This window comes from Myotis davidii, unplaced genomic scaffold (genome assembly GCF_000327345.1).
Source record: "Myotis davidii unplaced genomic scaffold, ASM32734v1 scaffold569, whole genome shotgun sequence".
Lineage (NCBI taxonomy): Eukaryota > Metazoa > Chordata > Mammalia > Chiroptera > Vespertilionidae > Myotis > Myotis davidii.
The window spans coordinates 765,030-778,676 of NW_006299876.1; the positions used below are offsets into that span (position 1 = coordinate 765,030).

Consider the following 13,647-nt stretch of genomic DNA (forward strand, 5'->3'; position numbering starts at 1 on the left):
CAGCGGAGGACACTGAGGGGGGACCAGTCCTGCAGGGGAGGGCAGTTAGGGGCAACCAGGCTGGCAGGGAAGGGCAGTTAGGAGTGACCAGGCCTGCAGGGGAGGGCAGTTGGGAGTGACCAAGTCTGTAGGGGAGGGCAGTTGGGAGTGACTAGGCTGGCAGGGAAGGGCAGTTAGGGGTGACCTGGCCAGCAGGGAAAGGCAGTTAGGGGCAATTAGGCCTGCAGGGGAGGGCTGTTGGGGGAAACTAAGCCTTCAGGGGAGGGCCATTGTGGGGGACCAGGCTTGCAGGGGGGGCAGTTATTGGGGGGATCAGGCTGGCAGGGGAGGGCTGTTGGGGTCAACTTGGTTGGCAGGGGAGGGCAGCTGGGGGCGACTGGGCCGGCAGGGGAACAGTTAAGCATCGATCAGGCTGGCAGGGGAGTGGTTAGGGGGGAATCAGGCAGGCAAGCAGAAGCGGTTAGGGGCAATCAGGCAGGCAGGCAGGCGAGCAGTTGGGAATAAGCAGTCCTGGATTGTGAGAGGGATTTCTGGCTGCCCGTTTAGGCCCAATCCCGATCACTACCCTCGAGGAGTCCCAGATTGGAGAGGGTGCAGGCTGGGCTGAGGGACACCCTTCAGTACATGAATTTCATGCACCGGATTTCTAGTTTGTAATAAAATCTCAAGGGGCCTCTGAAACCCAAACATAAAACCTCAAGGGGTCTCAAGAGTCCGATTTCAAAATCCCAGTTCAGAAAGAGTTTTAAATTTTTTTAACCCCAAAATTGAGATATAATCCTATATAATAAAACCCTAATATGTAAATAGACTGAATGACAGAACAACTGAACAACCTGTCACTATGACGTGTGCTGACCACCAGGGGCGGGGGTGTGCGGAACATGGTGGGTATCAGCAGCACGTGACAGAGCGCAAGACATGGCGGGCATCAGTTGCGGTAGGATGGTAGAGCAGGTGAGCGGGGGGTGCCAGACCAAGGTGGGGCACTGGTCATTGTCATTGGGGTGAGCCTCTGGTGGTTACTGAAAATTCTTTGCTCCCGTGCACTGCCATCCCACCCAATGCTTGCACCCGCTGCCAGCGCCCAGCAGCAGCCCTGATAGTTCAGTGTTGTCAGTGGGTGTGAGCAGCAGCTTCTGGCCCTGATCAACCCTTGGGGCTTCTCCACCTCCCCCTGATCCTGAGGGGCTATTGGGGCTGGCAGCCACCTCTTGCACCCACTGCTGGCGCCAGCCTCAATCACTCCACACTGTCAGAGGGTACTAGCGGGGCTGGTGCTGTCAGAATGTGGGAGTGGCGACGGTGGGAGTGGGGTTGCCAGCAGACAGGGGACTGGGGGCCATGGTGGGAGGGGCCGGGCGGAGACATGGAGGATGGGCCGAGATTCGCCCTTGTGCCCACTGGGCCCCTAGTTGATATATAACATTATATTATCTTCAGGTGTATAACATAATGATTCAATATTTGTATACATTGCAAAATGATCACCATAATGTCTGATTAACCTTTTTCTTGTGATGATTTTTAAGATCTGATCTCTTAGCAACTTTCAAATACACAATACAGAATTGTTAACTGTAGTCACCATGCTGTACATTACATCCTCAGGACTTGCATATTTTATAACCAGAAGTTTGTACCTTTTGACCCCCTTCATCCATTTTGCCCATCCCTGACCCTCCTGCCTCCAGCAAATGCCAATCTGTTCCCTGTTTCTATGAGTTCTGTTTTTTTGTGTGTGTTTTATATTCCACATAAAAGTGAGATCCAGAAAGAGTTTTTAACTTAGTGGCCTGTGTGACTGCAAAGCCAACATTCTCATTTCATACTCTGGTCTTACCTTGCTCAGTAATTTTGTGTAGTTTGCCTTTAAAAATACCTCCTCAATCCCCCACCCCCACCACAGATTATAAAAGTAATATTTTTTTTTCATTGCAGAAAAATGGGAAAATATAGAAATATACAAGAAAAATAATTACTTATAATCTCACCTTCTAATGCAAATCACTGCTAATAGTTTGCTTGAGGCATCTCATTCCATTTATCCTACTTTTCTTTGCATAATCTGTGTCCATACATTTAAAGAAGACAATTAGGATTATATTTAAAGTTTTATGTTCTACTTTTTCAGCTAATGTTTTATCTTGAGCATCTCTCATGTTATTAAATATTCTTAAAATGTGGATTTTAATGGTTGCATAATATCTCCCTACACAAAAAGCATCTATTTATCCTTTCTCCTATGTTGGAAATCAGAGTTTTTGTTTTCCATTTTCCTTTCATATCTCATATTTTGTTGAACATTTTTTTAAAGTAAATATTTCCTTAGTACAGAACCGTAATTACTGGGTCAAATGAAAAGAACATATTAAAGACTCTTGATGCAATTTGAGATGTTACTTTATAGTGCACAATAGTTGTGCAAATTTATGCTATCATTAACTAGTAGTGGAGGATCTATCTCATTCCATCCTTACCAACATCAAGTATTATTATTGTTAGTAAATTTTTCCCAAAGTGAGAGTGGGAAAATGGTATGCTACTGTGGTTTAATTTGTATTTATTTGATAAAAATAAATACAGTGATACAAATAAATACTAGTGAGGTTGAACACTTTTTAATGTCTATTGGCCACATGTATGTCTTCTATGAATTGTCTGCTCATGACCTTTGTCCATTTTTCTATTGGGGTGTGGCACTTTGCTTTTTAAAACCTCCTGTGTTTTTAGTTTCTTCATCAACCAGCTGGTGCTAATGATATTTGCCCTTAATTTTGAACTTCTGCAAATAGTCCATGTCATGAATTCTATCCAGAAGACTAGTGATTGGGAATCATGACGCTTTAAACCATCTGTAGCCAGTGCATACAGAGTCATCGGGCATAAATATATAGTAACCCACTGTACCACCTCTAAGGTGATAGAGAAGCACATGTTTTCTTTCTTTTCATATGCAGGGCTTGGAAACTTATATGAGACCAGGTGTTCTTTCTTCAACTACCTTTCCTGTGGTTTTATAGCCACATATCTCCAACTGTAATACCGTTTATTTACAATAGCTGTAAAATATCCATGTACTCCCAGAGACGGTTGTAACCGTTACAATTCATGTTATAATGATTAAAGAGCCAAAGTAACAAGTGATTTCCAGTTCAACTAAATTTGTGGTTTTACTTGTCTGACAGATAAAGTTTACAACTGAAGATCACACTTCTTAATAAAGCTGTTACAGCTACACAAGCAGGGATCACTGTTCAAAATCCACTACAAAGCAGGCAGAGCCAAACTCTGCCTGATGTCCTCATTTGGCCTGTTAAGACTTCTGCGACCATACTTCTCTTTCTGGAGAATGCTCTCTGATATTCAGATGTTGCTGAAACACTAGTTTCAAAGTCAGGTTTGGAAGGTAATGTAAAATTTGACGAATAGCCGAAACTGGTTTGGCTCAGTGGATAGAGCGTCGGCCTGCGGACTGAAAGGTCCCGGGTTCGATTCCGGCCAAGGGCATGTACCTGGGTTGCGGGCACATCCCCAGTGGGGGATGTGCAGGAGGCGGCTAATCGATGTCTCTCTCTCATCGATGTTTCTAACTCTCTATCTCTCTGAATAGCTGAAAGGGATGAAGGAACTGAACATGCCACAGAATCCTCCTCCTCACCCTCTGCCCCGCCAAGTCTCTTGTGGAAACCACATGTGAGAAGGCTGGGAAGGAGAAGGCTTTTCCAGGGGAGCTCTCCCACCCTCTTTCCTGAGTGCTACTAGTATGCACCTCCAGCTTCCATGGCATGAATCAGAACTAGGTTGCTTTCCTCTGACTGCTGGGGTCATGAACAAGGCTGAGAACGCTCCACATTCATACAAGCACTTGTTTGCCTGAAAGGCATAATAGTCCTTGACCTAAGTGTGGGCCATCCATCCTTATTTCCACTCTTACTCCAAACAGTTTACATCAATCCTTGCCCTGGAAAAGAGGGGCAAAGAAAGGGTTGAAATTTTGGGATAGCCCCCAGCTAAAACACGTCTCTTTGGAGAGGTTGCACATTGAATAAGACCTTTGAGTTTGGCAAATAAAGAGCTGTACATTGGGGCAAAAAAGCTGGACTTGATCATTTTTCAAATAGAAGAAGTATCTATGCTTAATATAGCCCTTGATTTCCTTTACAGTTTTTCAGCTCTGCTAAGGAGAAGTAAGGAGAAGGGCTTGCTTTTTGTTCATACTTAGACCAGAAAGGAAAAAGGGAAGAGGATGCCCTGGGGATCATGGATTGTAATGCCATCAGAAGTCAAAGTGCCTGTGAAGTGTTGGTACAGGGTGAAGCTCCAAGGAAAAGTGTCCTTTGCCTTCCCTCTGAGCCTTTGCTTGCTCTTTCCCAGGAGTATGTGTTTTAATTGCTTAAGAAAAAGTCCTTTCAGCCCTTCCAATTTGAGACTCATTCAATTAGTAGGATAAAGATATACTAGATTGATCTATAGACAACCGCTGATATTTGTCTGTTTTTGGCCTATTCAATTTTCTTCCTGCTAATATGGTTTTGTGTCCATTTTATTATTGGTTTAGACATAAGGACTTAAGGAGGGTAGAGGGAAGAATTCTCCCCATCTCCAATATGATACACATAGTAAGACCTCAGTGAATTTTAGTTGCTGTAATTATGATTAATGATAATAATACTACTGGTAATAGAGATCACACAACCCATATCCCTCATTTTATAGATGAGGAAAATGGTGCAAAATTATGGGCATACCCGTCCTTCCTCAAAATATTTCTCATTCTTTTGAAGGGGAGCAGAATTTGCCACCCCAAAATAATCTCTTTGGCACAAGGATTATTTTTGGCTGACTATTTAAGAAACAGCAGACACAGGGAAATCTCTGAAAGTGGAGCGGAAGTGCCCTGGCACAGCAAAGACATTTTCTGAGAATGGAGGGAGGTGCTGGGATCCTCTTGGCTGCCTCCCAAATTCCCCCTCATCTGTCAGCCTGAGACCCCGTGTTTCAACTAGGCTTATTCCCTATTTCAGAGCTCAGATCACGTATGAACGTTCACATGTTGCATTTAAAAGCCAATTTACTACAGTCTCAGTTATCTGTGAGCAGAAAAATAAATAAATTGTCAGGATTTTAGATTGGTCTTTGCTTCATTTTGCTTGTAAACACAATCATCTTAGTTATTTTTATGACTTTGTTTTGAAGTACTAAGCTTCCTGGAAAATATCCTATATAATAAAACACTAATATGCAAATAGGACGAACGTCAGAACAACTGGTCACTATGATGTGCACTGACCATCAGGGGGCAAACCCTTAATGCAGGAGCTGCCCCCTGGTGGTCAGTGCACTCCCACAGGGGGAGTGCCACTCAGCCAGAAGCCAGGCTCATGGCTGGCGAGTGCAGTGGCAGTGGCGGGAGCCTCTTCTGCCTCTGCTGCAGGAGGGCGGTAAGGAGAGAGGGGTCTCAGACATTGAGAACCCAGGACTGCGAGAAGGATGTCTGACTTCTGGCTTAGGCATACACCCCCCGAGGGGTCCCGGACTGCAGGAGGGTGCAGGCTGGGCTGAGGGAACCTCCCCATCCCCCACCGCCCTGTGCATGAATTTCATGCCCTGGGCCTCTAGTATAATATATAAAAGAGACTGCAGTTCTGGAGTTTTGCTGTAATCTCACATCTCAGTTTGAAAAATCTTGTAAAGAGCTCTGGGATGCAGTGCTGGGATGTCTCATATAATGGCATTATTATCCACAGACACAGCAAGGTACAATCTGGATAAAGTTCCTAAACCAGTTTGTTTTTGGTGAATGTCCAATTCTTTTACAACTGCCTCTACTGTTATCTGTATTCTAATTTCCCTATTGTCCAGGGAAATGTATTTATGGGGACAGATTGATGCAGCAGATGAGGAGATGCATGGACTGGATGTAAAAGTACTTTGCAAGGAAGATGATTCAAACACAACTCAGGTTGAGGAAAATGGATTTTCAAAATAAATGAAATTTCAGGATATTAATGTGATTTATCTCATTTAATGGAACTGGTGCAGGAGGGCTCAGAGGTAACAAATCCCTTGCCTGCTCAGGCTAAGCAGGATATCATGTTTCCTAGCAGTTTGACTCCTCCACCTTGAAGGGGACCCTGGCTTTGTATAAAAAAATATAACCACTGATCACTGGAGAAAAGTAATTGTTAGAGAGGACTATCCCTTACTGATGTTTTTCTTTCCAGCTAGAAGGTCTGGGGTGGATGTGATAAGTAGCTTTCTCAAACATTTGATGTTCGTTATCTTACCAAGTGAGCCTTTAAATGAACCTGTCATTTTGTGCCTGAATAATTAGTGGTTCATAACCTGCTGCCCAAGCACATTTGCAAATTACAATCACATCTTTGTGTGGTTTTTCAAAGAGAACCCTCATTTGTCCCAATACAGCTGGAGTTTCTATGTTGTGTGACCATGTGAATCTGGTATTCTGTTTCAAGAGCTCTGGTACCCCGACATGCCTCACTGTGCAATGGCAGCTTTACCAGGAGAAATAAATGGTTCAGTCCAACGTCTCGAAGTACTTGAGGGCATCAGAAAGGCTTATTTTTTTCCATGTATGCTTACAATGGGTCACTGCATATTTGGCCCAGAAGAGAGAAAGTTACATCTCAAGTGTCATCAGCTTGCCCCTTGAAAGGGACACCAGAAGTGAAGGGGCACCATCTCTGGAATAATAAAGTCAGTAAGGAAAGAGAATTTGCTCTGTCAAAACTGGATCCACACCTACCTTTTGGGAACGTATTTATTCCCCTAAATCAGATATGCCTATTGTAGGGATGCTAAGGCAGCGGTATAAACAAAAATAGCAGAGGATGGAGAGAGCAGGTACAAATGAACCAGTTATATAGCTTTCCTCATCCTCTTGCCACCTTCACACATTGCCTGGAGGCCAACCAGTTGTCCCGTACCACCCAAGCTTGCCAGTACATTAGAGTAGATCATTAGAGTCTTTTTGTCAACATTGAAACAAGGACACAGGCTCTGCCAACGTGGCTCCACTGAATGGGGCAACGATTTTTCGATGAATTATTTTAAGGAGCATGGCAGCACAGCATGATGTAGTGGAAAGACTATTGTGCTACATGAAGTCCTTCATTTTAGTGCTGGCTCCGATCCTTAATAGCTGATTGACTTTGGGCAAATCACTTAACCTCTCTGGGCTTTAGTCTCTATCTATAAATTGGGAATAACAACAATTGATGGTTGTGGTGATAAAAAAAAATCTTGGTTCTGAATGCAGTTTGTTAACTCTAAGGCACTAAACATAAGTAAATGATTGTTACTGTTAGATTTCTAGAGGCATGCACAGTAACACCACCTAGCCAATAAGGGTCTCCAGTCTCCAGTACTAGGACCTCAGGAAGCGCCCCAGAGGTCATATAGAGAAGAAGGCCCTGAATTTGTTGCCCTTATAAGCCATTGCACAAATCCACTCAACTCTACCACATGTCAACTATAAATAGTATTAACTAAATAACACTTCATTCTATTCCTTAACAGGAAAGAGCTCCCAAATGTTTTATAACCATTAGTTTCTCAACAGTAAGAACAATTTGGGATATGAGGTGTAAATTATAGTTTCTAGTCTCTCTCTATCATCTGTACACATGGAGGGGGGATAAAACAGGGTTGGTTATCTTAGAACATGGAAAATCCCACAGTATAGGATGGACTATCCTAAAGAATGGAAAATGCCAGTCAGATAGTATATGATTTTGTTCACAATGTTTTATCGAGGCTATATGCTGGGAGAGGCACTAAGAGATCACTTATTCAATATTATTTTCTATTTTGAATCCATGAAGTTGATAAGCCATATGTAGGTAATTCTTTTCTCTAGTATAACACTTACATTTCACAGGTGAAGAAAATAAAGTCCTTTCTTAAGTTACTTGTAAAATTGGGTAGCAAGGCCAGGTCATCTAACTTTATCCAGGGGAATGCCATTTCTAGAACCCTAATAGAAACCCTCACTGCTACTCACACAGAGAAGTCCGACTATTTGGATTGGTTTCACTTCTCAAGTTAGTGGCATGTCTGGTAAATATTCTTCTAGAGACCAGTCAATAGAATCAGAACATACAAATTGACTTGTGCATGTAGACAACTTTAGCGCTGTTCCAAAAAACACCCTTGAAGTCTGTGTCTTGGTGTCACCAATAGAATTGATTGGAAAGCGAGCACTGTCATAAATTATTTTGTCCCTATCAAGCCATGAGATTAGTTTGACTGCTTCTCACTGGAATTGGGTGGTTGTTTATTGTTGCATTTCCACAGTTTAAAGGTTACCACATTTTCTCTCTGAGTGAATTTTTACTGAGTGAAGAAAATGCAAGCAATCCAGGTGTCCTGCGCATGACACAGGTGCTCAAGGCAGGCCTAGCCTCAATAGTGAGTGATTATTTCCCTCAGGCTGGCAGTTGCTTTGGGGCTGATATTGAATGTTACTATATTTGGAAAGTTGGTCAAATCATCCTAACATTGGTGTTTCAGAAGGGACAGGCAGACAGCTCTGTGGTGTTTGTAGACTTTGTGCTCTGTAGAAAGGCAATTGGGACCGAGAGAGCTCTGGTTAACAGTGGTGAACTGTGCTTGGTAAGTACTCAAAAACTCCAAAATCTTTCATTTCCCCCAGGCAGCTCTCTCTGAGCACAACTCACCCAACTTCAGTACTAGTCCTTTACCCCTCTAGCTCTTCATATGTGTGTATTCATGGCAGTGGTATCATTCACTGACTTTTTCTTTTATCTCACCTTTGTCCAAATGTCGCCTTGTGTCTCTCATCCTTCTGTGTGTACCTGCCTGGTCTTTCCAAATAAAGTATAAACTACACAAAAATGGAAACTGGGTCAATCTGATGGGCCTGACAACCATCTCCAGGGCATGCCGTGAGGGATTCTGGAGAGCCACCTGATGAAACACATTTCTCCACCCAGTCTTTCTTGGTGCCTGAAATTGCTACTATTAGAGCACTTTAGCTGGCTAATGACAAGGAAAGCTCCTATTAGAATGTTCATTTAAGGATCCGGAACCATTATCAGCCATTAGCACCCCCTCTTGAATCAGTACTTCATATAAGTCAGTCACCTACATGAGCTTTGGAGAAATAGGGCTTCAGATTAGGAAGGCTCCACAATTTTCAAACTTTCAAAGGGAAAGTTCTGTATCTTCTATAAGGTCAAGCCTTACCCTCAGTCTCCTTTCAAAAGCTGAAACATTGCCTTTGTTTTGCTCCTTCCGCTGCCGCCACTCGATGAGGTTTGCGTTGTGCTCTCCGGGCAGTGAGATGTTGCATTTGCCCAGGGTGGGGTTGACCGCCCCGGCCAGGATGTGAGGCTCTGAGCTGAGGCTGATCTCCATCCCACTGGCAAAGGTGACACGTAGGGAGCCATCTGGACTCACTCGATATGTACTTTGGGTATTTTCTGTAGGCAGAGGAACAAAGGAGGGAGGGGGAGAGGGGAGGAAAGGGAAGCATAGGAAGCAGAGGAGAGACAAGCTTAGCTTTAGGAGGCAAGTCTGGGAAGGGTTGAGCAGGTGGGGCGCTGTGGACCCCAACTGCCTTCTGGGCTAGACAACCACTCTGACAGGCAGATGTGCCCTCTGTCCATTTGGGTCTTGTTATTTTCACAGCTGGGGTAGTTTGTTCCTTGGATAAAAGACTCCTGCCTAATACTGCAGGCTATTTTTTTTTTCTGTCTCATTTTTAAAGAATTCCCTAGCAAACTCCCTTTCTGACTTGATAGATCAGCCTCCACAGTTTGATATGCTGGGAGCTAGCATGAGAAGAGTATCAAGTTCAACTTAGCATCCTTACTGCCTGGGGACACCCGCACAGTTGCTGTTCCTGACAAAACAATAACACTGACAAAGGTTGCCACCAATCCCTTTTGAGTGTATCTGAAGGTTGAACAGTTCTGTGTCTGGCCTAACAACCAAATTAGTCTTTAATGACTGGGCAGAGAGAAATAGTTTATGTATCCATTTCCCATTTAGCTTCCAACTCATTCCTTCCAAGTCCATCCTCCTTCCTTTCCTTCTCCCCTCCCTCCCTTTAAACAGAATGAGCTTTTAATTTTCCCATTTCTCTTATATTCTTGCTCAGTGTGTATCCTAATTCATCCTTTTTATTCCCCCATGTCAGCATGGATCTTGAATGCTAATATCAGATGGGAAACAGACTCCATTTCTTTACCATAACCCCTTCCATGCCCGAAAGAGCTTAACGCACTGCTAGGTGCTGCAAAATGACTTGACGGAAGAGAGGATTTGGCAAAGATGTAAACTCATGACTCCCACAGAGTTGTGGCTCAAGGTTGCTATGTGAATCTGTGAAAAGGGTGATTTTGTCTGGGTTTCAGCTTCCAGAGCTTAAAAATAGGGAGACAATGCCATCTTCTCAGACAGAAGTGAATTCTATGTATTAGAAGGGTAGAAGTTATGATAGGTGCTATTACAGTCAGGCGAAGTTAGAAATAGTCTTACCTTGTTTTAAAATATAGATGGTAGTAGTTGCTGTCAAGTTGGTTGACATGAGGACATTTTCATGGTTGGAAGTATCCAGCTCCACTTTTGTCAGCTTCTCCAGGTCACTGTGGAAGCTGTTGACTTCTCCAGTGGGAAATGTTGCATTGGTCAGATGTCCCTCGAGGTCATACCTGAGGAATGGAACCAATGCCAACTTTGAAGCCTCTTGGCAGTGATAAGAGACCTTTGCAAAATAAAAATCACTTGGCAGTTTAACTTTGAGTGATAACAAGTATTATTAACCTTGTTCAATACAAAGAAAAATGTCAGAGGGATGATTAATCAAACGAAGGTATTTTTGCAGCTTCTGAATTCTTGATGACTTCCTTGAACTGTGCTGCTTTACAGAAAAAATATGTCTGGTAATGAATCACCAGGGTGGAAAGCTGATTTATGAATCATGTCCCTCTGTGTGTAATGTTGCAGGGCAGCTTCACTTTTGCAATTTGGGTTGATCCCATTAGATGTGATGGATGACAGAACCCAGCAGAGGGTGCTGTTGGCAAAGGAAACAGAGGCACAAAAGAGGGCCCAAAGCCTGAGAAGGCCAATAAACTGACTTTGCATTGTAATAGGAAAATTTTATTTGCTGCCGTTTAAGTTGCCAAATTTGAAATGAATGAATCATTCTTCCAACAAAATGAACAAGCACAGAAGATAATGGAAGCCTCTTCATTAGAACATTATGGAGCCCCCTGATCTCAGTGTCACTTAATTTTTTTAGCTTTTTAGAGTATAGCACATAATGTGTTGTAATTTGCTTATATGAGTAGGAGAAAAAAATAATTACCTGGGATAATAGGCAATAACCTATATCTAGAAATATAATCTAGTGAGTTTACTTTAAAAACACACACACACACACACACACACACACACACACACTATCAACATTATTGGCAATCTCACTGTCCTCCAAATGAAAACTGCTTCCCTGAAGGCTTTTGATGTGGAGCTGTTCTTTTATTGCCAATAGAACCATGAAAAATAAACACTTCATTAAAAGTAAAGACATGCACTTGGAAACCCATTACTGTTTTCTTTTCAAGCTGCAAATTACAAAATATTTAAGCACTTTTATAATGTTAAACAATTATATTCTTTTTTACCCAAAGTGAACAGGATACAGCCTGGACACAATGGTGGCATCTGGCTCTGCTACCTCATCCCCCAACCATTATGCAAAAGGATATAGTGATTCAGTGTTAATACACTGGGTTTCAAGAACTCAGCCTAGACAGTTGCTCAAATTTTAAAACCTAGACTAGTTTTTGGTAAGTTTGGGAAAAGGGGCTGGACCTTATTTTATCAGATAGACCTGAACTTGAGGGTATACACAATGCCACTTCCCTCAAGTTCAGTTCTGTGTGGACAGAGCATGTGTGCACACATACACACCCTATCATTTAAAACAGTCATGTAACACTGGATGGTGTGGCTCAGTTGGTTAAGCGTCATCCTGTGCACCAAAAGGTGGTAGGTTCAGTCCCTAGTTGGGGCACATGCAAGAGGCAACTGGTTAGTGTTTCTGTCTTACATCGATGTCTCTCTCTCTCTCTCTTCTTCCTCTCTCTAAAATTAAAAAACCAAAACCTAGTCATGTATGAAAATAAAAATAATCAAATAGGTCATTTGACATCTTAGATATTTGAAGTCCTAGTTGGTTTAATTGGATGTGCCCTTTATTTAAATGGATTTCAGACAAAACAGTTGTTGGTATCTTGCGGCTATACAGCTAAGGCCACACATCAAGGAAAGACCAAAAGGTGCTGCTTGTGCCTGAGGTTAATGGCAAAATCCTCCTGCTTGTTCAGCCTGTTTATTTTTTAAAATATATTTTTATTGATTTCAGAGAGGAAGGGAAAGGGAGAGAGCGATAGAAACATCAACGATGAGAGAGAATCATTGATCAGCTGCCTTCTGCACATCCAACACCAGACTGAGCCTGCAACCTGGGCATATGCCCTGACCAGGAATCTAACTGTGATCTCCTGGTTCATAGGTCGATGCTCAACCACTGAGCCATGCTGGCCGGGCATGGCTCAGCCTTGTTTGCCCATGGTCTGCTTTAGGGCTCTGTGACTACAAGAAGCAAGTCCTTGATGAGAAAGGGGCATGGAAGAGCTTGAACACCTAGCAGAGCCAAGCCTTGTCTGCCTGGCCTTCCTTCTAGGATAAGAAAACGATGTCCAGCCTTGAATTCTCCCAAGGTTCTGAGCTGCTTTTCCCTGGAGGGAGGAGTTTGGAGGCAGCAGATAAAAGGGAGCTGCTGCAGGCCTGCCTCGTGAGGGAGACTGTGGCCTCGCTGCCTGGATTACCCAAGCAGTTTTTCTGTTTCACAACCATCACCAGCACCTCTGGTTTCCCTTTCCTGATTTCTAAGGGGTTCCCTCACCTTTGGCAAGGTCACTCTTCATCATTTCTCCAGGAAATTTGACCTAAGATGCTATGCATGCAGGTTTCCATTGGGCTTTGCAGCTGGGGGCCGTTTCCCAGTCACTCAGCCCCTTGTTTTAAAGCAAGATTTCATCTAAAAGTGAGGGCTGTGGTTGGGTTCACTCCTCAGGGCTAAGACCAGATGCCAACGGAGTCATCCATGAGCAAAGGTACAAGGGCCAAACACCCCAACAGACCTTAGCAGTGGCCTGTGAATAAATCTGGTTTCCCACCCTCTGCTCCAAACACCTTTTAAGCTCAGTCACAGGTGCTCTTTATCCGAGATTATACATTTTAAAGCTTATTTCCAAGAGCACAGCCACATCTCTACATATTCTGTTTCCATGCCCACCCTCCAAATTGACAAGAGTATATTCAGAAAGGAAAGCTAAATACTCCTGGGTAAAACTGTAATTACTTGGAGAGATCTAGCTGGGAGGCTGCTGCCTGACCTTTTTCTGGGGAGGGAGGCAATGGTGTGAGGATCAGGTAGAATTTTTCACAGTCCTGCCCAGTCACTGGGGAGCTAAAAAGTTATATTGCCTGATTTCATTGCTGTGGCTGGACAGGCATCCTTATTTGAGAGTGCACATTTGACTTTAACTCTATCATAAACAAAGTATGCTACCTTGAGGGCATTCT

At 43.3% G+C, this 13,647-nt stretch overlaps 1 protein-coding gene across 1 annotated transcript in view; it reads right to left on the reverse strand.

Moving 5' to 3' along the window:
- The window catches only part of TENM1 (teneurin transmembrane protein 1), a 409,966-nt gene that overhangs the window by 22,459 nt on the left and 373,860 nt on the right, over window positions 1-13,647 (reverse strand). The window contains exons 23-24 of the mRNA XM_006776037.2: window positions 10,528-10,700; window positions 9,232-9,467 (exon numbers count right to left, since the gene is read on the reverse strand). Coding sequence (XP_006776100.1) covers window positions 9,232-9,467; window positions 10,528-10,700 — 409 coding nt within the window. The remainder of the gene's footprint in view (window positions 1-9,231; window positions 9,468-10,527; window positions 10,701-13,647) is intronic.